Source organism: Lipophrys pholis, assembly GCF_963383615.2.
Source record: "Lipophrys pholis genome assembly, chromosome: 13".
NCBI classification, from domain to species: Eukaryota; Metazoa; Chordata; class Actinopteri; order Blenniiformes; family Blenniidae; genus Lipophrys; species Lipophrys pholis.
The window spans coordinates 12,701,002-12,725,250 of NC_137632.1; the positions used below are offsets into that span (position 1 = coordinate 12,701,002).

Sequence of the window (24,249 nt, forward strand, 5' to 3'; positions counted from 1 at the left end):
CCAAATGATGTAACTGATAATTTGCAAAATCTTCCACAAGTAAAATTTAACAAAAATTCAGGTAAAAAGTACAAAAGCAAAGTTCTAGTTTTCGTCAGTTTTTAAACATTTGGGATTTTTTAAAAATCCCCAACAGCAGATATTTAAATTGGTATATTTGAATAACAAAAATAAAATCACAGTTAAAAGCACATTTTGAAGCAGAAAAGTAGGCTGCAAAATGCGGATTATAGGCTTGAACATTAATTCAAACAAAAGAGCGACTCATGATTTTAATAAATGTGCTGTAGGTTACACAACGGAATAAAATTTTGTACTTAAATAGAAAACTCAAGAATTACATGGACACAAAAATACTACTGAATCAATCTAAATATTTGTAATGTATTACTTCTTCCCCTTGTATTTTGAAAACTTAAAAGTACCTCTTTGTTATTCTATGCTCTAATTAAACAGAATTAAAAGTACTGGCATAAAAGTACTTTTTATCTCAAATTTGTATATTTACAATTCAACCATTTGCTATACATTAAAAATGATATGGAAATGCATACTGAGTATGTGCATATTATAAATAATATTTCGCTTTTTTTAAGCTATTATTCTTTTAACTGAGAAAATTAAGCGATAGATCTACAGGCGCAGCTCCAAAACGCATTGAAAAGTGAATTATTTTGTCAGTTTTTTTCTCCACTTGTGACATAAGAACCAAAATGTTCTACACTTTTTTAAATTTATTTTAATTGTGATAAAGCTGTCCTCTGATTTAAAAAAAAAAAAAGAATGTATGTTCTTATAAAATATGTTGATATGAAAAAACTAACTGGTTAACACTCTCGTCTCATAGTGGTAGATAGTGTGAGGCCAACAACTTGGTCCATAACAAGATCTAAGAACTCATTTTTTAACTTCAAGAGGAGGAAGTCTGACCTGCAACCATTCTGCATTAATGGGGAGGATGTGGAGAGGTTGGCCAACTTCAAGTTCCTGGGTGTGCACAATTATATGGACCTCCATTGGAACCCTAACACTAAGAGATGGTCAAGAAGGCTGAAAAGTGTCACCACTTTTTGAGAATCCTCAGAAGGACCAACCTAACCAGGAAGCTGCTGACTTGTAGGAAAGCACTGCAGAGGGTCATTAACTAACACTGCCCCCCCCCCCCCCCCAAAAAAAGATGACCCTCTCTCTTAAATGTATTATTATTATTATTATTATATCAAGTGTCCTGAATTGCCTAATACAGTTAAAAAGTAACAAATACTTTATACGTGAGTGTTTCTAACAATAGCAGTTTCACTTGTAATAAAGTACAACTTAAGCAGTGTCAAAGCAATTGTATTTGTGTGCATATTTTCTGTAGCCATCCTGTTTCCATGGCTCATGAACTATCTTTGAGGGGGTACCATGGGGTTTGCTGGGTTTCTCCAAAGATCTGCAACCCTGAACTGAGCAGAGAGGTGTAGAAGATGGGTGGACCTTGTTGCTCTTTTACACCACGTGCTCATTCACCCGATTGTAATTCTTTGGTTAAAAGAATGGGAAAAAAATCTGAATCTAAAACAAATAGCTACACCATATTTGATGTAATGCACAAAACAGACAAAGGTTCTACAAGTGTCAGGATGTAAGTTTTCAATCACATACCAATCAGTTCTCAATGCTTATGCATTCATCTTCTGTAATCCTGTTCAGGGGCGCTGGAGACAATCCCAGCAAACTATGGGTGAAGACACGATACACCCTGGACAGGTCACCAGTCCATCACAGGGGAAACACAGAGAAAACAGACAACCACTCCCAACTATGGACAGCTTGGGGTCACCAGTTAATCTCACATGTATATTTTGGACTGTGGGGGGGAAACCCATGTGCACGCAGAAAGAGAACATGCAAAGTCCACACAGACAGGCACGGCATTTATTATTATCTATTATTGAACTCATGACCTTCTTGCTGTGAGGTGAGAGCGCTGACCACTGCAGCTCCTGTATGCTTATATAGTTTACAAATGAACACCATTATTTGGAACAGCTGGATTAAATAGCGTTTAGACAGTGACAACAGAATAGATAAGCATTGCCCCAAAATCAATGAAGAAATATATATTTGTAGAATATTTAGACCAAATGTATAATTTTTGATCCGTTTTACCCCATAGATAAACCACATTTCATTATATACAAACAATATACAATGGTGTTTGTTTGTTTTTTGTTTTTCTCGGTTCATTAAAATTGATTTTATAAGGGGAACCAAGCCTCGACCTAACCTTTACCACGCTCAGGTAGCAACATGCAATTCAAAAAGTTCCCTTTAATCGATGAAATACAGATTCAAAGGTCACAAGTACTTTGTTCCTATACTTGAGTAATTAATACAACAGTAGTTGTTGTCGCAATTAAAGCAAGGTAAAGGTAGTTGTACTCCAGTACAAGTTGTCAGTACTCTTTCATTCCACTATCAGTCAGTGTTTATTTTTCCTTCTACAACATGTGTTTAATCTGGTTAAATTCCCTGCTGCTCCGGTAAACCTGGCAGTGTTTTCCTCTGGTTTAAAGTCACCCAGTGTTCACGCTGTCCGCGGCTCGAGGGGAAACGTGGATCACCCTCCTCGCGATAAGCATTTTGCACACGATGCGTGACGTTTCATAGACAAGCACTTGAAGACGGAGAAGTGGCCCCGGAGTCCGGAGCACTGCCGAGGTGTGAAGAGGTTTGTGCCCTAAAAAACACATCTTTACCAGCCGCGTTCACCCCGTGCCGGGCCGCCGTGTCCGCGTAGAGAACCGCCGCGGCGCGCTGATGGTGTCAGCGCGTGCGAACGAGCCGGCCGCGTGCGCCGCAGCACCTACACGCGAAAAGTAGCTTGATGAGTATCCAAAGTAGTGGAAGTTTGGAGGGGACGCCATCTTTGGTCCCAGCTCTCCACGTCCCCAACACGGACTGTGTTTTCAGCAGCGTACCGCGGCGGGGGTGAAGGCCCAGTAAGGTATCGTGAAGCGATTAAACGCGGCTATGTCTTTTCTACTCGCTCGCTCGGGTCATTTTGTGCGCGACGAGGGGGAATCGTGTCAAAATGACCGAGCCAACCTTAGTGGCGAAACCTGCTCGCTAGCTAGCGTTACAGTAACGCGTCAGCTCCAAAGTCCATTGAGCCTTTTTGGCTAGCTCCTAGCCGGAGACACAGGACCGTCTCTCTGTGCTCAGGCCAGTGCACTAACCTTAACACTAAATAATGGCGATAAACCTCTGCCACAGCACAAATGCTCCGGTCGCAGTCGGCGCATCCTCCTCTAAACATGCAGCCGATGTGGGACTCGCCAGATTAGCGACGGATGTAAAACTGAATCAGTAGATGCAAGTGGGGGAAATTAAAGCAATATGTGGTCAGGGTTAACGTGGTTTATTGGAGAGGCAGCGAGCAATGTATAGGTGTGCATCGCATCGGGAGCCTTTGTGTTTGTAGATTTGGGGATTTACCATTATCAGTGTCTGCATGTAACTGGCGTGGGTTTTTTTTTTTTGGGTCATATTATCAGAGCTGGACGGATGTTCACCTGTGACATGAGGTGCATATTTAGTCTTCAAGACGCCCTTTCTTTGTTGGATGCTAATGCACTGTATGTCTGGTAGCCTGGTTTGACCTTAGCGTTTTAAGTTGGGTGTGTTAAAGTGTGCAGATGCCTCCTGAACCTGAAGAGACACTCTTGGGATGCAGGTTGTTCGTGCTGTGCTGCATGCAAACAAACGAATGTGTAAAGTTGACACTGGTGTTAATCACGCTTCCTTGCATGGCAGTAGTTTTCAGCAGACAGTGCAATGATGGAGGACTTGGCTAAGCCTTGGAGGAAGCCTCTCCCTCTCTTTGTATTGCCACTGTTGTAATGACTGACTGACTATACTGAGTGATGGCTGCCTACATCAGTATGACATTTCTGTTCTTAATGAAATCTAGGGCACTGCTGTCTGTTGTTTCTTTTTGAGTTTGCTGTGGATGAACTCAGGTGGAAGTAGTCCACTCAGTTATTGTCAGGGATCTGTTGAAGACTTTCCCAGTGTCTGCCATAAACAGGTGGTCACTCCACTGAGCAGCATGCAGTTAAAATGACATCCACAGCCAGAACTGCAAGGGTTCAACCACTTGCTCCTGCAGGGGCTTCAACACAGATAACGGTCATACACTGAGGCCTTCGTGTTCACAACAAAAGGAAATCCCTGAAAAACTGTTCATGTGTATCCAGGACGGAGATTTGGTATAAACAGTTCCAGGTTTAAAACCTGGTTGTTCTGTGTTTTTATCGGCACAATCACAGACGTCAAATAGGTTTGGTTGAAGGCCTACATCATCTGCTTCAATGGGGGTTATGCAGTGCACATGTTGACATTATGAAAACACTAAACATGCCCGTCTTTTATTTCCTGCTTGAGTTGTATTTGCTAGTTGAGCCGTAGTAGGGTGAAAGGTCAGTGTAGTTCAATTTGTTTGAAAAGAGATCTATTACAACCTGACGTATACAGTGCTACTGCATATACTCATTACAAGATGTGCTTCATAGTCTGTGACAGGGAAAAAGATAGCACATGCAGCCATCACATAATGTCTTATTCATGTGTCTACAGGACGGTTTCTGGCAAACAGATTGCGAATTTGACTGAAAGTCACAGACCCAGTGTTGTTTCTTAGGAAGTCTCTGCATGGGACTTTTGTTAGTCCACAAGTGTCAAACAAGCGTCACATGGAGTAAATCTGTCTGGCCAGGGACTCTATCTGACCAGTATGATAGCTTTTCATGATCTAAACATTTGCTGTTCATTTGTCCTCAAGGAAGACTACTACTAAAATACTATTACTATTTTAGTAAAGGTGTCAGTCACAATTAACAATAAACCCAGAAGTAAATAGCAGTTGTTCGTCGTGTAGCTGTAAAAACTAGTTAAATAGCATTGGCATGAGAACCACGTTATTATTTGAGGTTGTGAAATCATACTTGCTGAAGAAAGTGTCAAGACAAGAAAGCGGCAGACTTTTTAACATCAGTATAAGGGGAAACACTGCCAGATACATTTCAGATTGTTCATCTGTTGCTTCAGAAATTTGAAATTCATGTTTGGTTTTGTGACGAGTAAATACAATTTTAATGTTTTCAGTATGTCTGTTTTTTCCGATTGCACTTTGAACCAAGGGCAGTCTGTTATCAGAGAGGTTATTAGGGGTTATTGTGCATCTGTTTTACTGGACTGACTCTGCTGTGATCTAACTGGGAGGAATGTCTTTCCTGAATTAAATTTTAGGTGAGAGTGATATTTAAAAGAGATGATAGTTCATGTTAAACAGTTTTTGGCTTTAGTGGACGGTAAATAGGATCAAGTGCCATATTCAAACAAATGCATCCTCATCCATGGAAACGGGTTCCACAAGACCACGTCTTTATATTATGAACACTTATCACTCAAATTAGGATTATAATGACATATTGCACATATTTCACATTTTAATGGCTTTCAGTTGACAGTGTGATTTCAGGTCATTTGTTTAAGTGATACTCGCCAAGCTATTCGATTATACTTAAAAAAAAAAAAGTTATATTGGTAATCAACGCAGGTTTAATGAATGTGGTTTTAGAATGCATTCATCAGTAGCCTGGTTTCTCTTGCCAGTAACTTTCCTCCCATGTAGCTTCCTAAGGTTTTTGCTTAATACAGTGGAAAGTGACAGATTATAGAAATGTTTTACTCAAAAAGTCATTGACATCTGCCCACATCATTATCATTGTCTTGTGGATGATATGGATTGATTGACCGAGCGTTTGTTTCATCATACAACTTACTTATTTTGGACACATCTTACTTGTGTCAAGGAAATGGTTGCAAATCATCATTTTCTGGGAACTCGGCCTCACTGTCTGCTACGACACATTTAGGCTGTTGCTGTGTGTTGCATGTTAAAATGGACCCTGCGTTTAAGCAAATGCACACCAAGGCACAACTTAACAGCAAACACGGTTTTGTTACAGAGAATGTAATAAATCACCTTTTTGTTGAGATTTCAGTGTGAATGCTTTTTGTGTGTTATGGACAATGTGCCTCTGCCTGTTTCACATCCAGCTCTAAAATAACTGAAGATTGCTTTTTGGATGTGAAGCTCTTTAATTTATTTGCATTCGTCAACTTGAAAGAGTGATGTTGCATCTGTTTAAATGAACAGGTTTTTAAAGAAACTCTTGTTCTGACTACAACAATTTCCTTCATGTTTAATGGAAAACTTTCTTTGTCATCGCAAGCATTTGTGTGATGGTTCCCCGGAGCCCGGCTGATGTCTCTTTTGACTCACAATTAGCTGGAGTCACATTTTTATGGGGGTGGTTTTCATGTCTTTCATTCTCCAAAAAGTGATACGTATTTTATTGTCTGCATTTCTTACTACCCTACTACTGTTGCAGCTGGTAGGTTGTACAGTTACTCATGCGGCTGTCATAGCTGATACATGTGTGGCTTCAAGCAGCTATCCAGAGTCGTTCAGGGATTATTTATCACTCTCTCATATCTTTGACTCTATGCAGGATTTATTCCCACCTATCACATTTTTACAGATATTATAAGGGGCTGATGTTTTCCTCCTGTTAAATGGATTATGAAAACCCCCTCCTACAGCAAGCTTGGTTACAGTGCCAAAGCTCCATTGCCTTTTGTACTGTAGATTCAAAATGGTCGTCTCATTAAAGCGCAGGTTTAGCGAGCAGACAGACACGTCTGAGTGTGCCGCAACACTGAATCCCATGGAGCTCCTGTATCATTCCCGCAGGAGCTCAGGACTTGCAATTGCCTAGCAGTTGAAACATTGCTCTTGGACTCTCATGATAATGTCTGTGGTGAAGCCTGTTACTTCCAAGGTTAAATTCTTACAATTCTTCCACAGTTTTCTATTATTAGTTTTAATTAAGCCAATAACTGGGTAATATTTGTGGTTATACAAGCAGTCAATGTACTGAGTTAGAATGTAATTGCTTGATAAAGATGTAGGCTCAAATCTTCTAAGGATTATCTTTTATGTCAATGGTGGACAGGTAATTTTTCTGAAAAGTCCAAATTGAAAGTAAGAGTACTGGGGAGGGCCAAGCCCGCTTCAACGTCTACTGAATTCTGCTTCATGGGAATCCCTAGTTAAAAAGCAGTATCTTACTGTTTTTAATAAGCCAATCTGTCAAACGCTTGTATTTTGTGTTTTGTCTGTTCGTGATTCAAATTGTACTATTCCAGCACAACGAAGATGGGTAAATGCAGCTCACAAGCATAGAAAACACACACAGGAAAAAAAAAAGGTGCTGACTTCAGAATAAAAACAAAGTATTTGCATTTCTTTCATCATATACACTTGTTTTCATTTGACCCCCTCACAGGCCAGTCATGGACCGCCATAGGCCAGTATATGACCTGTGCGCTGTACAATAACCAGGATTTTGGTTTTGACCCACATGCTGGTTGAGACTAAAATACCATAACCTGTTGGGTTTGTGTGACATTGATCACAACCCTGTACTTTAGGATCGCTGCTACAGTGTCATTTGTGGGCTTTGGAAAGCTTCAATTAGATCGATATTTGAACAAATGAGACACAATGTGAGTTGTTGCTCATCCTTGCAGGCACCATGGAGGAGCTGCACAGCCTGGACCCCCGGAGACAGGAACTGCTCGAGGCGCGTTTTATGGGCGGGGTCAGCGGCAACACAGGGGGCAGCACAGGCAGCACAAGCGGGGGAGCCAAAGTGAGTCGGTGTCTAATAGCGTCCTGAAAGTTTGTGTGATAATTTGTCATAATTAATTATTTTTGCTTTTTTAAGTTTTGTACAGCAATATCAACCAGTTAATTTCTGCTTTTTTTTTTTTTTTTTTCAGGGATTGACCAATAATGAATGTTCAAATCACAGTTTTGGAAGTCTGGGATCTTTGAGTGACAAGGAGTCCGAGGTACAGGTTTCAATCTCTTGTCCTACCTTAAAGCTTGTTTACATAATGCATAATCAATCATCTCCAAATTAAAAAAACAAAAATCCAAGCATTTATATACTCATAAAGCAACTGAATATGAATTCTTTCCCTACTGCTTTGGAGGAGAAACCAGTTAAAGTAAGACACCTGTCAGATTAGAGTTTTCCTCTGCTCAGAAGCAAAGCTGCATTTTAAGAACCCAGAGTGTTAAATGCATGAAAAGTATCCTATAATTTGTCCTGATGTGATTGGAACGCATGACTAATATCCTTGCATTTTAATGCTTCACTGCAAACACAAGACACTGAACATTCATTAAAAATGATCACATTAAAACAGCCACAGCTCAGTATTTTTGTGCCTTTTAAACGTTTGTATGTAACCTATGCTGTACAATATTGGATTTGATTTAAACTTACCCTCACTATATCTCAAATGATACATCTGTCAATTTTGTTAGATAGTTTGATGTTAGTGAAGTGTTTTCCTGGTAAATGTCCTGACTGCACAGCATTATGTGGATGGTCATAAAATATGCTGTGAACTCATGTCTGAGCCGTGACTTACTTGCATACTGTTGATAATTTCATGCACATCCCTGAAACACTGGTCTTTTCTCTTTTTATTGAGACTGAATTGATCATGCAGTACTGATATGTGTGGTGCTCTTTCACTCTGACAGTTTGGTTGTTATGACCAGATACATTATCTCGTGTTTGAGGTCTAAAACATTTTTATTTCTCGTTTGTTAGGGGTCAGATGTGAAAATAGGCACTTCTCCTGCTTATTCGGTGGGTATATGATCAGATCTGAACATAAGCAGTAATCCAATAACAAGTGTTGCTGTTTAACTTTGCACAACATTGTTGTTTCCTTTGCTTCCTCGAGTTAAAATTGTGTTGTATGTTTTTATTTTTTACAGAATAGATCCTTTTCAATGATTAATTTGCTGATAAAATAATCAAATTGATAAAGACTGCTGTTGCACTGTATGTTTTATGCAATAATTTATTGAATGGGTTAAATGACTCTTTCAGACACCAGAGAAGAAGCAGTCTGAAACACCCAGAGGCAGAAAAAGGAAACCAGAAATCCAGTCAGAGAGCAGCCAAGGTTTGTGGGTTTTCTTTTGAGGCCAGTTAATCTTTAGACAGTCTTTCTTTCTTTCTTTTTTTTTCTTTTCTTTCCTTTTAACTTTTTATCTAATTAATTACAAGTTGTTTTTTCTGTTTTTCTCTGCAGGAAAATCGATTGTGCGAGGACCCAAAATAAGTGATTATTTTGATGTAAGTTTTGTGTTTATGTGTCCTGCACTAAATCTCTAAGACAAAATACATTTACCATCTTAGCAGTAATGCGTTGACTTATATTAAAACCACTGGCTGGTTTATTATACATTTTGCGTGTACAGAAGTTCCTATTAATAAATGTTTGCTATAAAGGCTCAGTGTAAGGCAGAGAAAAAGAATATTCCTCGGCCATCATTCAGTATTACAGAATAAATCAGAATTGATGTCACACAGAAAATAAAATGTTTGATGAACATAATGTATAAAGTATATCTAGTAGCAGATTTAAGACCAGGACTGTCAAACATTGCCGTACTGGCCAAACCAGTCCCTATAAGGTTCATTTCAGCCCATGTCACAACCTTGCAAAGGAAAAAAATACAAGTACAAGTATTTTCTGCAGATTCAACAAGCCAAATAAAGTTCAAACTTGAGTCATTTGCTACTAAAGGACAGTTTAAGACATTTCACAGTAATTTTCGTTGTAAATATGTAAAAATACTGAATTTTAAAATTAGTCTAGGTTATGGAAAATTATTTCATACCTTATAAAATTGAAAATAAACATTTAAACTTTCATCTTAAGCTTATTGCCTATTATTTCTATGTGGGTGTTTGATGGCCGTGTCACTTGTTTGTTCTTTGTCTTGTAGTTTCAGGGAGGAAATGGGTCCAGTCCTGTGAGAGGTCTCCCACCAATGATTCGCTCGCCCCAGAACTCACATTCCCACTCTGCTCAGGGCACTGCTGTGAGTTGCACCCTAAAAAAAAAAAAGACCACCCTGCAACGCTGCAAACCTTTTCCATATTCTCATGTAGCCCTGTTCTGACACAAATCTTTTCTGTCTTGCAGGTTAGACAAAATAGCTCATCTCCTACTAGTCTGTCTTTTGGCGACCATATGACACATCCAAAGCAGCTAGCAGTCAAATTTGTTCAGGTGCGGAAGCAGGACATTAGATAATCTGATGTTTGAAATTCTTGAGGAAGTTTCAACAACTTCTTTTGTTGCTGTCCGCTCTAGACTGACCTTACAGTGTTGAAGCTGGCTGCCCTTGAAAGCACCAAGAATCTCGACCTTGAGAAGAAAGAAGGGAGAATAGATGATCTGCTTCGGGTAAGGCCTGACTGGGCTGGAATATCACTGCATTGCAGAACAAAGTGGATAACGCTTGCCACACTGTTGTTTAGAAGTAAATGAGCTGTTAATTTGTGTCGTCTGGCAACATTACAGTTTCTTCAGTATTTTGTGAAGGGTCATTTATGACTGCTGCCGTAATGTTCTTTTTCCTGCTTTGTAGGCAAACTGTGATCTCAGGAGACAGATTGACGAACAACAAAAATTACTTGAAAAATACAAGGAGCGCTTGAATAAATGCATTACCATGAGCAAGAAGTTGCTGATAGAAAAGGTGACTCTGCGGTTTTCTGTACTTTGAATTACTACCATTTGTATGTTTTGGCAAACCACAACGCTAATGCAAATTTCTCATATTCCTTCAGAGCAACCAGGAGAAGCAGGCCTGTCGGGAGAAAAGCATGCAAGATAGACTACGTTTAGGACATTTCACCACAGTGAGACATGGGGCATCCTTCACAGAACAATGGACAGATGGTTATGCCTTCCAAAACCTCGTCAAGTAAGAGTTTTTGCCTCTGATTGTAATCCCATTTGCTTGCTAATATCCACCATCCCTCTTCCATGGCGTCTTATTCAAGTCTTAGGTTGTGAGGCATTGGCGCTGTTGCCAGCTAAAGCAAGGGTTTACCCTGTATTGGGTGCCAGTCCACACTGAGATAGACAGACATGCCGATTATCTGTTTGAACTTTGTATTGTGGAAGTATTTTCTGTTCACACCAACACAGTTGGTGTATTTGTCACTGACAGCTGAACAAAACTAACCGAGGTCGTAATATGAATATAATTTCTGAAGCATTTCTGAAAACCAGGATAAAGTGTTTTACAACAACAAACCCGAATGCAGTGGAGGAGTAATCTTTAACATGACAAAAACACTGAAAACAGACTGGAGGGGATGTTTCAAAGAGAACAAAGATATCTTCAACTGATTCTTACCGAGCCCTGAGACTAAGGCGGTGGTCTCCCTCGGTTCTTGTTTTTATCAGAGGAGTTTATATTGGCGACCCAGTGAGGACCTCGGGTAGCTTTTGGGCTCTTGTTGCCATCGTAATGTCTATGGTAGTTTAGCAGCTCCTGTATTTAAAATAATTGAATTTTGAATAGGATGCACTTCATGATGAATATACAGTAAATAATATGATGAGGAGCATATTCATGACGACTATTTTCTGGTTCTTAGGAGACAGAAATGAGGATACTTGTGGGTTGTAGATACATCCCTGCCACCTCTTTACTTGAAGTAACTCACCTTCTCACCTGTAGAAATGCTCAACATGTCACAACAGAGAAATTGTTCTTATATGGGATGTGACGTACTGCATTATGTTGAGCTACGCAGGACGACTGTGTGTCAAGTGGATCTGAGCCGAAACCGTTAATGTTTGTTGATTGTGTGGAGGCGTTATTAGGTCTGCATGCTTACAATGTCTAACTTGTCATCACTAAGTTCTTCACAAAGCCTGACAAGTATGCTGGAGCATGGAGACAACATGCACCACCTTGACCCTCTAGCAGCAGGATTTAACGTGTCCCCTGTTCATAATCTTAGTGTCTCATCAATGTGCCCAAATGTTACAATCCTGTGTTTGCCAACAGACAGCAAGAGTGGATAAACCAACAGAGGGAGGACATTGAGAGGCAGAGGAAACTTCTGGCCAAGAGGAAACCTCCATCGTCCAGCAACTCCCAAACACCAACCACAAACTCTGAGCCAAAGCAACGCAAAACCAAGGCAGTGAATGGAGCCGAGAGCGATCCCTTTCTAAAACCCAGCCTACCTCAGCTGTAAGGACGGTCCTTTGTTTAAAAAGACAAATCTATTAATATTTAGACATTGACACCATTTTCAGCACCCTGGCAGTTTAAAGGTTACCTTGGTTGGAGGAAATGTTAAATGAGTTCATTTGATGGTCATTGTGTGCCAGACATGTTTACTTACTGTACAGGGTTAATGGAGATTCCAAAAGTAAAGTAGGTTTCTCGGGTTCAGAGGTTATCATATTTCCGGGTTTGTCTTGTCAATAGTGCTGAATGTTGATTTATCAAATCGATGGATTATTCTGGTTGTGGAAACATGTCATGTGAAGTTCAGGAAATTCATCAAAATTCTAAAGCGACAACACAACTAAACAAAACACTTGAGTTAACGCCACAGCAGTATTCACTAAAACGTCTTGTTCAGAATCAGTTGGTGTGTCAGAGAGATGGAACATTAAACTCAATTTAGGGGGGGTTGAAGCCTGTAAACATTTTAGTTACACATTTAACAAAAAGAGGATGCTGTTCAAGTCAAACATTTATCGGTTAAAGAAGAGACACTGTGACAAACTCAACACTTTCTGATCTGAAATAAAACAAGATGTACTTGAAGTGCAGAGTTTCAGCTTGGTTAAGAAGGCTTTACATTCAAGTCAGGTGAGCGACACGACCACACATCTTATATGTGCCCTCCACTTAAAAAAAAAAAAGAGCCAATACTGTTTTCTGCTATAGTCTTCAGTTCCTGCTTGTTCTTGCGAAGTGGCAAAACATCTTCAGGGACTGAAAACTAGCGTCTGATGTCAATGTTTTGAAGACTTCAGGCCATGAATGATTTGCAACCAAATATTAAAAGTGACAGTTTGATTTATGATCATATTAGTTTTCCCAATGACTTTTTGTTCCATGAAATGGTGGAGGGCATACATATAAGCTGTGTTGTAAGTCTTGATGAGATCGCCTGATTTTCATGTAAAAACCCTCAAATTAAAAATGAAAGTCTGCACTTGAAGTGCATTGTGATCATTTTGTTTTGAATCTATGCAGTCACATTCACACCAAGGTGCAGTGTAGTTATAAAGTAACCTAAAGAACATGTTTTTGTGGTCCGGGAGGAAACCAGAGTCCACAGAGGAAAACTGTGTCCGCTCAGGCAGAACATCCAAACTCTAGAGAAAAGCCCCCCTTCGCATCAAACCAGAGATATTCTCAGTCTCACTTGAGTGTTGGCCACTGCATCACCGTTCTTAATTGATTTCCAAACCATGTTTTTGTGTTTTCTCATTTCTCCCCTGCGCAGGCTGACACTAGCAGAGTATCATGAACAGGAAGAGATCTTCAAACTGCGACTCGGGCATCTCAAGAAGGTTTGTCAAATATTGAACGTGGGAAATGGCAGCAACTACATATGTGACCTTCTTTATTCATTCAGAGGGAAATCTCAGTTCTTTTTATTAAAGAGTTATGTACTTTATGTTTGCACTCATTCGTAGGATCATTTAGAATTTTATTCATAACCAACAACATAACAAGCACTCTGTTACACGGTTCAGAATTAGAAACTAAATCTGTGTCAGTAACTCATTAAATGCTGCAGATCTTTTATGAGAATGATTTACCACATTCAGTCTGATTCCTCCGAGTCAAACGCTTCGGTGTGTGAATCTCCCAAAAGATGGAGAGAGCCTATAGTTTGTGGATTTATTCATTGTTTTCTCGATGAATAAGCATCACAGGAGCCCCCCGACAGACTCTGCACCAAGTCAGCCGTTAATATTTAATTCAGAACTAGTCATCTGTGTACAAGTGGGTTTTGATGAACTCCTCTCCTTGTAGTCAGCACTCTGAAGCTCCTTCTGTGTGCTTGTGTGTTTGTGCGCCTGAATCATTAATAGGAAGAAGCTGAGATCCAGGCGGAGCTGGAGCGTCTGGAGAGAGTGCGCAACCTTCACATTCGGGAGCTGAAGAGAATAAATAATGAAGACAGCTCCCAGTGAGTCCAAATCGATTTCTCTGACCGATACTGCATTGGCATGGGAACAAAATCTACACACAAGACCGATACTGTCATCAATGGCCATAATATTAAGTAACATGGTTGCCGTTCCCTCATCTTTTTCTATATTGGTCGCGAAGTGGCACTGCAGAGCCGATATTGCAGAATTTCATTGATACATGCTAAAGGTGGATTTTTTTTTTCTTCTTCCCAAGATTCAAAGATCATCCAACGTTGAATGAGCGATATCTACTCCTGCACCTTCTAGGCCGAGGGGGTTTTAGTGAAGTTTACAAGGTAAGTCTATGTGCTGATGTCATCGCTGTTGGAGTTCCTGTGCAGGTTTAAGATGACCTTCTCTGCACGTGTTCTCCAGGCTTTTGACTTGATTGAACAACGATATGCTGCTGTGAAAATCCACCAACTTAACAAGAACTGGAGAGAAGAGAAAAAGGAGAACTACCACAAGTATGTTTGGCTATATGGAACTGAGTAACCTCAGCATTTTATAGAGATCATGTTGGTGGTTGTGAATTATTTGGAAATGTGTTTCAGTGTCATGTGATTTCTTGTCATGGCTCGTTACCTTCCTGCAGGCACGCATGTCGGGAATACAGAATACACAAGGAGCTGGACCATCCCAGGATTGTGAAACTTTACGACTACTTCTCACTGGACACAGACACGTTAGTCACTTGATGTGATATTTACCGTTCAGGCATTTCCGTCACCTTTTAAGTGGGTTTCTGTTTAATGCGGGCCGTAATTTTTAACCAGGCCTTTTTCCATTCACTAGGTTTTGCACCGTCATGGAGTACTGCGAGGGCAACGACTTGGATTTCTACTTGAAGCAGCATAAGCTAATGTCTGAGAAGGAGGCACGGTCCATAGTCATGCAGATTGTGAATGCACTAAAGTACCTGAATGAAATTAAACCCCCCATCATCCATTATGACCTTAAACCAGGTGAACTTTCTGCCCCGGACAACTGATTACCCCCAAGTTATTGGCGTCAACGTAGTGCTGACTTCATGCACTCTTGTTTTAAGGGAATATCTTGCTGGTGGATGGCACAGCGTGTGGAGAAATTAAAATCACCGACTTTGGTCTGTCTAAAATAATGGATGACGACAACTACGGTGTGGATGGAATGGACTTGACATCACAGGGAGCTGGGACCTACTGGTGAGAAGAAAAGCTCAACATGCAAGCAGGCAGTGGAGAAAGATGTATTCAGTCTCAAATCACGTACTTGAGTAGCTACACTATAATCACACTTTTAATAATAGAAAGAAAACGTTATCCAAGCTAGAAGTTCTAGTTGTGATGTATGCAGTCCATACCCGTTTAGTTTTGGTAATCTGCAAACAGCACTTTAGACGCCATCTGTCCCAGGCGAGCTTATTAATTTATCTATAGAAAGGAAGATCATTGAATCCAAAATACATCTGTGCAGAATGTCTAGATGAGGTTTCTTTGAGACTTGGTCACCTGTACAAACACATTTCTATTACAAAGTATGGGCGCAACATGTAATCGACCACAACAAATCACCCACAATCCATTTCTCCCAGATGTTCTAGAGACTGAGAGCTTTGCACTCAGATTGGTGTGTAAGTGTCCTTTGTGCGGCTAAAACCAAAATGGCAGTAATGTGAAATAGGTTGTACTATAAAGATATTATTGGCATACTATGGTGTGGAACTTATAAGTGAACTGGTCACAGATCAACACCTCAGTAATCACTGTAAAGACAAGTGGTGTACTTGAACTGCGTTTAGGCTTTTTCAAAATGTTACTTCAGGTTCATTTCCTTCACTGAACATAATGACTAAAGGTTTATTATTGTGATGACAGGTACTTGCCTCCTGAGTGTTTTGTGGTTGGTAAAGAGCCTCCAAAGATCTCCAATAAGGTGGATGTGTGGTCTGTGGGTGTCATCTTTTTCCAGTGTCTGTACGGAAGAAAGGTAAGGAGGATAATACACTTGCTATTGGTATCCTTTTCGACTTGACACATGAGTAAAACAATCTTCTTTTTTTTTTTTTTCCTCCCTTCTAGCCTTTTGGCCACAATCAGTCACAGCAGGACATCCTGCAGGAGAACACGATACTCAAAGCTACCGACGTTCAGTTCCCTGTGAAGCCCGTTTCCAGTAACGAAGCCAAGGTAGGACAACCTGGTGTTTTGATATGAGCATTATCAACCAGAAACTTGAAATTGATGTGGTAAACACACTATACCTCAATCCTCAGGCTTTCATAAGGAGGTGCCTGGCATACAGGAAGGAGGACCGTGTTGATGTCCATCAGATGGGCAGTGACCCCTACCTGCTCCCTCATATGCGGAGATCCAGCTCCTCTGGAAACCTGCAGATGAATGCTGCTGGCTCGGGACCCGCCTCCTCCAGCATCATCTCATACTGAGTTTTGAGTCGTGACTGACAGGTGAACTCATGAGTGAACACGCCGAGCTCCTCGGAGGCTTGACCTCCTTACCAGAGGAGGAGCAGCCGGCGGCAGGAGGAGCAGGACACAGGTGTGGAGATCTCACCCGGCCTCCTCCGACCTGTGCCAGGCTTCTACTCGTTGACCAGGGCTTGATCAATGGAAGGACAATGGAAGGATGTTTTAAAGGACACAAGCAAATGGATCTTTCTGAAGGTCCGATAAAAGCACTGAAACTGACCGCGTACCTTGAAGAAGATGTGACTGGACTCTCTGTTCAGGCATTGCAGATGGATTAAGCCTTAAAGGGCCGAAGGGAGACTTGGCAGCCCGCCACTGAGATGAAATAACATGGTCCTGCCAGGGTGCAAATGATTCAGCTGCTAGAGTTAACTTACTGTGAGGAGAGGACAGTCATTAAGTAGAACTACAAAGATTTCACTATTGATTTGGATAAATGTTTTTTTGTCCACCAATGTTAGGCTTTACTTTGCGTTACTTAGCCATGAGAATGTAATTTGTAGCATACAAGTGGCATCTAGTGTCATGTAGGTTGGGGCAGCATACTTATGTTTAATGCACAAAGTAACCAAATGTAGAAAAATGACAATGTATAAAACCCTATGCAGGAATATTAACAGATTAATTGGAAGCTGTATATGCTGTACAGGTGAATTTTCAAATTTTGTGCTGCAGAGGTAATATGTACAAAGACTTAAAATTTCCCAGTGTTAAAAACTAGTTTCCTGGAGTGGTTTCATTTTGCTGCTTTGTTGCTCTTACTTTTTACAAGGGCTGTATGTTCCACTTCGGGTACAAATTGTACAGTTCTGCTAAGAGTGAATAATAAACGCAAGGAAACATTTTTCTCCCAGTGAATGGCTCTCTGTCTTCTGATCAGAATGTGAGGATACAATCTCACAGCATTCCTTCAGATCACACTGACACCCTCTGGCTTTGCTTGGTACTGCACCGTTACAGACCGACAAGAAGTGGACAGGAGCAGAGGTGTACGTAGAGAAAATACATCAGTTTAATCAATGTATCTCACTTTACAAAGTATTTTTTGTACAAAATGGTTGAATATTGTCTGTAATGGTGCAACAAGCATTTCTTAACCGGAAAACCCCCTGGTGAGGGTTACAACCTTCACTAATCTTACCCATAAAATTGCAAGAATAACGCTTTGCATGTTTAAAATAACTTTTCTCGCACAGTTGACAACTTTGAGCAAAGACGATATGACTTGAGTTTTGCAGTTAAAAAGTGAGTATGACCTCAAGCTGACCAAACTGCTCATAAAATACAGTTCTGCTTTATTCTGACCAATCAGCAGTGTAGTTCCAGCGTCTTCCACAGCGATCTGAATACAGAATAGGGCGAGATGTGACAGCCGAGCGGTGCGGCGAGTGGAGGGGTGATACTGAAGAGACGGGGGAGGTCTTGAAGCGAGGCTCTCTGCTAAGACATTGTGATATTTACTGATCCGGAGACGGTCGCTGATGGTGGCCCGGGGGGTTTGGTCAGTGAACTGTTCATTTGGATAGTGGATGGAGGAGACGTGGTGACAGACCCGGGCGGAGGCAGAGTTACTCCAGGGACGACGCCCGGCGCGTTGGTCGGAGGAAGACCTGCAGATTACAAGGCAGTAACCGTTAAATACAACTTAAAACACATTACCAAGGCATCCAGACGATCACATTACTGTTTAAACTACAGCAACTGTAGATCTCAGTAGATTATTTGGCTACAAACAGCAGGATAAGCACAAAATAAGCACAAAATGAACACAAAACCTTCGCCATGACTGAAATGACATGAGTCTGGTCAGACATACTGAGGTGGTCAGAGGAGGTTAAAGTATACTCCGATTAACCATCTACTGACTGGGAGCGCTGAAAACATCTAGCACTTAGAAATACAGACAGAAATCCCTTGAAACTGCTGCAAGCACATCTACAAGCCTTTAAGAACACAGTGTCTCAGCAATACGAACAAATTGTATTTTTGGACGAGATCAGAGTGGCTCTCCGCAGCACAGAGTCTTTATAGTACTTATGTACTATCAATTCTTGGTCATGGTCCTTCCATGAGATGTAATAAAAGTAACCACACACTGAAGAAGAAAGCTCTACCTGCGTGATGCAAGCCAACTCCAGGTGGTAATATGTGACTAACATCTGGTAAGGCGACATTCACGTTGGGTAAATTGGGAAATGGTGAAAGACCAGCAGGTACGGGCCTCAAGCCTGTGTGACGACAAGCTGAGGTGAGGACTGGCAGAATAACAACAACATTTCAAAGACAATCAGTCATTTCGAAATAGAAACAGACAATTATTTGACCGACCTTGTAGTGTTGGAGCCGGACTGATGGACGGGGGGGCACTTGGTGACGAGTTCACATGGCTGCGAAACGGAATAGTAGGAGACCCTGGGGGGGAAAAAAAGCAAAATATGTATATATAGCAGTTTGTAATCTTAGCTTTAGCTCCTCTCCATACTGACCAGGGACACAGCGTACCTGTCTGGAGGTCACTCAAGACGCCCGTCGGGTTTGTGCTAACCGACAAGCCGGCGAGAGATTGCTCTAGTCCACTCGATCCCGACGACACAACAACTGGAAGAGTTGGAACCACGGCAGAGAGATGGACCTGCGGACCAGAACCACTCCCGTCAAAGAAAACCGGGAAGCCACGTGCCGAGGAAACAGTTTAATCTGGGTAAAGACGCTGCGTTACCTCCGTGAAGCCGTCTGTGGGGGACAGAGCCGGCTCACTGGGAGGCCGCGAAGAGAAACCGATCTTCTTGCCCTCTGCAAACGGCAGCGTGGGTATCCTGTGCAGGTATCCATAACCAATCCCACATCCCAGACTGCAGAGACAGAACCACAAAGGAGCTGTGAGGAGGACAGCGGCCAAACGGTCCATTTTACAACCTTCAGTAGGAGACTGTGTTTTACAATAGAGAGAAACTCTTCTAATAGACTAAATCAAAAACATAACGAGATTAAAAGACAGTTGGGGCTGGAATAATCCAAGAAGCCTGTGTGGACTTTGGAATAGTTAATGAATCGGGTTGGGTTGGATTTTTCTTTTCAATCCTCATCTTTTCCCTCCCTCCACCACGAACACTGTCCTCATTATACTCATGTATGGTGTCAAGCACTGGCTTCTGCAACATCTATATAGTAGTGCTAAGTGGCAATGTAAACAAAGCAGAGTCTATAAGAAGCAGAATGTAGGCTGTACATCTGAGGCAGTGCAGAGTCACGTTCGTCTGAACATTTTCCCCTTTGCTTCACAGTTTTGTTTCTTCTTTTAAAGTTGGTCGTGGTCCAGATTGGCTCCACTGGCCAGAAGGTGTAAACCTACGTCGACTCCACAAGGGTGTGGTCATTTCTGTGCGTAGTGCGCTTCATGTTTGGATGCTACTCAATACACCATCTTGTGGTACAAACAATTAGAGTAGGACAATATAAATATTAGAGCCAATCTTTTTTCTTCTCCAATATTCCAGTGATGATTTAAATAAACATTAGATGAGCGATTCCTGGGTTCTACCGCAAAAATAGAAAATGTGCTGCTAAACAAGACCGACGAAAATGTCACACCGATTCCCGGCAGGTCATGTCGCTGACGCTTCATACCTGCCCTCCCCACCCCAGTCGCAGTTGGGGGTGATGACCACCTCGCGGCAGTTGTCTGTGTCGGTGTTGTAGACGTACAGCTTCAGCTCCTTTCCTTCGTGGGTTTCAACCAGGGAGAACAGATCTTCACTCTGTCCAAAGGGTGCAAACACACAGAGCAGGTCAACTTCCTGTCTATGGCTGCCCTGTAACAAACTCTGTTTGAACTGTGGTAGGGGAAGTACCTCAGTCATGACGGTGTCCGCTCCGATGACGTAGTCGGCGTGAGGCCGGAGACCAGCCAGGGCTGCAGGAGAGTTTCGTTCCACTTCCTGGATTCAAAAGCATCATTATCTCATTAAAGAAAATCATTGTCATCGTGCAAAGCTTCACTTAGACCTCCTGTATGCTCACCAGGACATGCCAGACATTTTCATTGGCTCCTTCGAAGCTACAGAAGCGAATGCTGACTCCCAGAAGCCCCTGTCCGCCCCACAGCGAGCTGGGCACCACCATGGTCTCCCTCACCGACAGTGTCTTGCTGCTGTACAACAGCATCTTGACAGGCCTCTCCATGTTCATCTTCAGCAGCTCTTTTAAGGTGTCATTGTCCTTATTCTGTAAAAAATTTAAAAAAATAAATAGAAAATCAACACATTCACACCACAAAGAAGATCTGCAGCTTATTGTTCCGGTGTATGAGGAGCTCACCAGCCTGGTTTCACAAACCGAGATGATAAAATCAAAGAATGGCTCCAGACCTGCGCGGTGACCGGGGGAATTCTCCTGCACCTATGGAAATGAAGAAATCATAAGGTGGTCAAAGGGTTGTCACGTCACACACACACACACACGCACGCACGCACGCACGCACGCACGCACGCACGCACGCACGCACGCACGCACGCACGCACGCACGCACGCACGCACGCACACACACACACACACACACACACACACACACACACACACACACACACAAAAAGAAGAAGGAAACAACAGTAGTTATAGGGAAACTAACATACTACATGTAATACACAACACAAATTCCTCAATCAAAATTCCAATAAAGTGACAAAATCAAAATTAGTCTGTGTCCAAAGGTCCAAGTAAAGTGGGGGACTGTCACTGTGGGAAGGCAAACAGGGATATAAATGTTCAACCTTTTCTTCCAGGCAACGGCGATTTATTCTATAGTCAAGAGAAGCATCATGTGTCAGACTGTTCAACTATAAAGGTGAAATACATCGAGATGTTATTCATTTATGATAAAATAGTGAATGTTGATGAAATTTCAGACACGCATTAATATCCACAGATAATCCACAGCTGCATTGTATTGTGTCTTTAAAGGGGAACGATGTACAATTAAATCCATGCCTTTGTTTTTAAATTGTACATTGGGTGGCAGTGTTGAGCTACTAAAGTGCCATTTGCCCCATTAGCAGCTCTTGTTTTAGTTTGATAATTGCACTGGTCCAGATTTCTGTCCATTCTACAACTAGTGTAGTAGCCAATTGTTGTATTTACTAGTCCTCCTGCGGCTTCTTTGTGTAGCTCAACACACCACCCTGTGGAATAAATTTGTATTGCAAGACTAAACATGCTGGGGTGAGTTGTCCAACTCAATTCAGTCAGTATACCAACAGCACAACACCAAATTATCTTTGTAATGACAACATGGCTGTTGTTTTGTCTTATTCTGTTCATTGTTTGAAGTTATATTACTTTGTACAGAAGGTGCAGTTATGGGATGAGCAGCTGAGATAAGTAAATCAAATCTCCATAAAGTGTATTAAATGATTGATTCCCTGCTAAATTAATATAAATGAATTAGGTTACAACAGACAACATGCTGAAACAGAAAAACATATTTCATCCTATCTTCTTTTCAAATTCATAGAAGAAAATATAGTAATACTATAGACACACACCCTCAACCTACAGAATCAACACAGACTGTCTTACTGTTTATCCATTATTTATTTATTCTAAGTCTTAAATTCATGCTCAGTATTTCACAGCTGCTTCCTGCTGGGACTAACACAAGAGTTTTGTTTCACTTTTGTGAACTAAAATCTCCTAATTACTTGTAAGTTGTTATTTGACCTTCATGTATTTTGCTTTTGAAGCTGAAATGTGCTTTAGAAAGAGGCGTTCTAAATGAAATATGTTTTACACTCAAAGTCAGAAATAGCCTCTCAGTCTTTATGGGGTGGGAATTTCACATTTCTATCCAAGAGAGCCAAGATTGTATAAATATTTGCATATGTATAAACGTAGTTCAGTGTGTTGAATGTCATCACACTCTCTGAAACCACACATTAAAAAAACAAACTTTCTAACTTGGAGTGACTTTCCCTAAAAATATCTTCACACTATTGAGCCCAACTGAATTATATTTAAAAAAACACGTGCATACATTGGACCTAAATATTGAAAACACTGTTCCACTGCATTAGCTCTGTATGCAAAGTTCCAGAACAATGTGCAGACGGAGCTCCACACCCTTCATACACACCAGCGGTCACACCGGTTTTTCTGGCAGGTGTGTGTGTAGAGAGAATGTGTGTGTATTGTGTATTGTGTAGTGTGCATCTTCACAGGGTGAGTCAGTCTGCTGTCTCACTCCCTCAACGACCAGTGAGTGTGAACAGTTAAAATGCCCACAGGATCAGCTGATCTCCTTCACATGGAGCCTCTACAGTGATGATGAGGATGATGATGATGATGATGATGATGAGCTCTCCTTCACACTAACAGCAGTGACGATGATCTCTGCTGCATGTGTCCATCCTCCTCAGACCTCCAGCTGCACCACAACACACATGAATGGAGCAGCTTGGCTCGGAGGAGCTGCAGAACTCGTCCTGCTGCTTGTCTACAGCCTACTGCAAAAAAAAAAAAAAAAAAAAAAAAAAAACACCCTCTCCTCCTCTTCCTCCTCCTCTTCATCCGTCCCCGCCACACGAAGCCCACTCTTACCCGGAGGACGTGGTATCCCTCGGAGCCTCCACCCGGGATCTCGACGCTCGGAGAGCCCCCCATGTCTCCCTGGACGGCCGGTGCTGTTCAGTGATCAGTGATCAGACGCGGATCATGTCGACTCGTTCCTGCTTCTCTGCACTTCCGCTGTGTCGCAATCCAGAGAGCATCATGACGGAGAGTCGGAATAATGTCTTCACACCGCCGCCTTTAGTTTTATTTATTTATTTGTTTTACTCGGTCTGGACAATCAGATGAGATGCTTAAATATAGAACTGTTCTTTCTAAAAAAATATTCTAATTATAACATTGACATTTTTATTTGGTGAGCTGCATTAAGTCATCTTCATTTTTTTTTATACAATATATATATATATTTAAAATAACAGATTTCAAAACTAAGATTAAGACACGTTCTGCGTGGAGTTTGCATGTTCTCCCTGTGCATGCGGAGCTTACCTACCGAATTTGTGATTCAAACCAGGGCTGCCCACGTGGTACCATATAAAACCTGCTCTTGGTGTTCATTATTATATCAGATAATTCATAACAAGGCTCATAAATACTTATAGGTGGTACTTATAATGGGCTATACTGTAGCGATCAGGGAGCTGATCGCTGTGTATGCAGCAATGCATCTTGGGTGTTTGGGGAATATGGGCTTTAAACTTCAATTAATGTTGTTCTAATTAGTTTTGGCTGTAGTGTTGGTGTTTGTGTTGTCATGCTTTTACTGTTTTATCAGTTGACCCAATTTAATTTATTGTTATTTTAGCACCAAGTACGAGAGTTGTACTGTGTTTGATGTGCTCTGGTCCGTTTTCTTCAAATGTGTTCGTTCTGATTTTTCACAATAAAAGCGCCTGTCTGTACAGCGTGCGGAAGGAAGCCTGAATCGTCCTTCTTCTTCTCGGCTCGCCACATTGGTGTCAGAAGTGGGATCTTCCGTCAGAAGAATGGAGATGGAGGTCCACGAACTCGAGCGAGCTGTCGAAGAATGCATGGCTTCCCTACGG

The 24,249-nt window shown here is 41.4% G+C and overlaps 2 protein-coding genes across 7 annotated transcripts; one reads left to right on the forward strand and one right to left on the reverse strand.

Moving 5' to 3' along the window:
* Positions 1 to 2,570: 2,570 nt before the first annotated feature.
* tlk1a (tousled-like kinase 1a) lies at positions 2,571 to 17,497 on the forward strand. Of its 4 annotated transcripts, none has more exons than XM_080479191.1 (22): positions 2,571 to 2,716; positions 7,645 to 7,766; positions 7,897 to 7,968; positions 8,742 to 8,780; positions 9,027 to 9,102; positions 9,232 to 9,275; positions 9,932 to 10,027; positions 10,132 to 10,218; positions 10,303 to 10,395; positions 10,580 to 10,690; positions 10,782 to 10,918; positions 12,017 to 12,205; positions 13,479 to 13,545; positions 14,074 to 14,171; positions 14,390 to 14,471; positions 14,551 to 14,642; positions 14,771 to 14,860; positions 14,971 to 15,140; positions 15,224 to 15,359; positions 16,032 to 16,143; positions 16,236 to 16,343; positions 16,430 to 17,497. In XM_080479191.1, exons 2-22 carry the CDS (start codon positions 7,650 to 7,652, stop codon positions 16,598 to 16,600), a joined length of 2,187 nt encoding a protein of 728 aa, XP_080335317.1. In that variant the 5' UTR covers positions 2,571 to 2,716; positions 7,645 to 7,649; the 3' UTR covers positions 16,601 to 17,497. The 4 variants fall into 4 exon arrangements, with proteins under 4 accessions (XP_080335317.1, XP_080335319.1, XP_080335320.1 ...); XM_080479193.1 differs by having other exon boundaries at positions 2,633 to 2,706; XM_080479192.1 differs by having other exon boundaries at positions 2,662 to 2,992.
* LOC308119289 (Golgi reassembly-stacking protein 2-like) lies at positions 17,172 to 23,472 on the reverse strand. Of its 3 annotated transcripts, none has more exons than XM_080479198.1 (10): positions 23,234 to 23,472; positions 20,960 to 21,040; positions 20,663 to 20,866; positions 20,494 to 20,580; positions 20,270 to 20,400; positions 19,362 to 19,494; positions 19,145 to 19,274; positions 18,971 to 19,054; positions 18,757 to 18,870; positions 17,172 to 18,252 (listed from the first exon to the last, which is right to left on the reverse strand). In XM_080479198.1, the coding sequence occupies exons 1-10, from the start codon at positions 23,294 to 23,296 to the stop codon at positions 18,083 to 18,085; spliced, it is 1,197 nt and encodes a 398-aa protein (XP_080335324.1). In that variant the 5' UTR covers positions 23,297 to 23,472; the 3' UTR covers positions 17,172 to 18,082. The 3 variants fall into 3 exon arrangements, with proteins under 3 accessions (XP_080335324.1, XP_080335325.1, XP_080335323.1); XM_080479199.1 differs by having other exon boundaries at positions 17,632 to 18,252; positions 18,757 to 18,801; positions 23,234 to 23,393; XM_080479197.1 differs by having other exon boundaries at positions 17,632 to 18,252; positions 18,757 to 18,885; positions 23,234 to 23,389.
* Between the last annotated feature and the right edge of the window lie 777 nt (positions 23,473 to 24,249).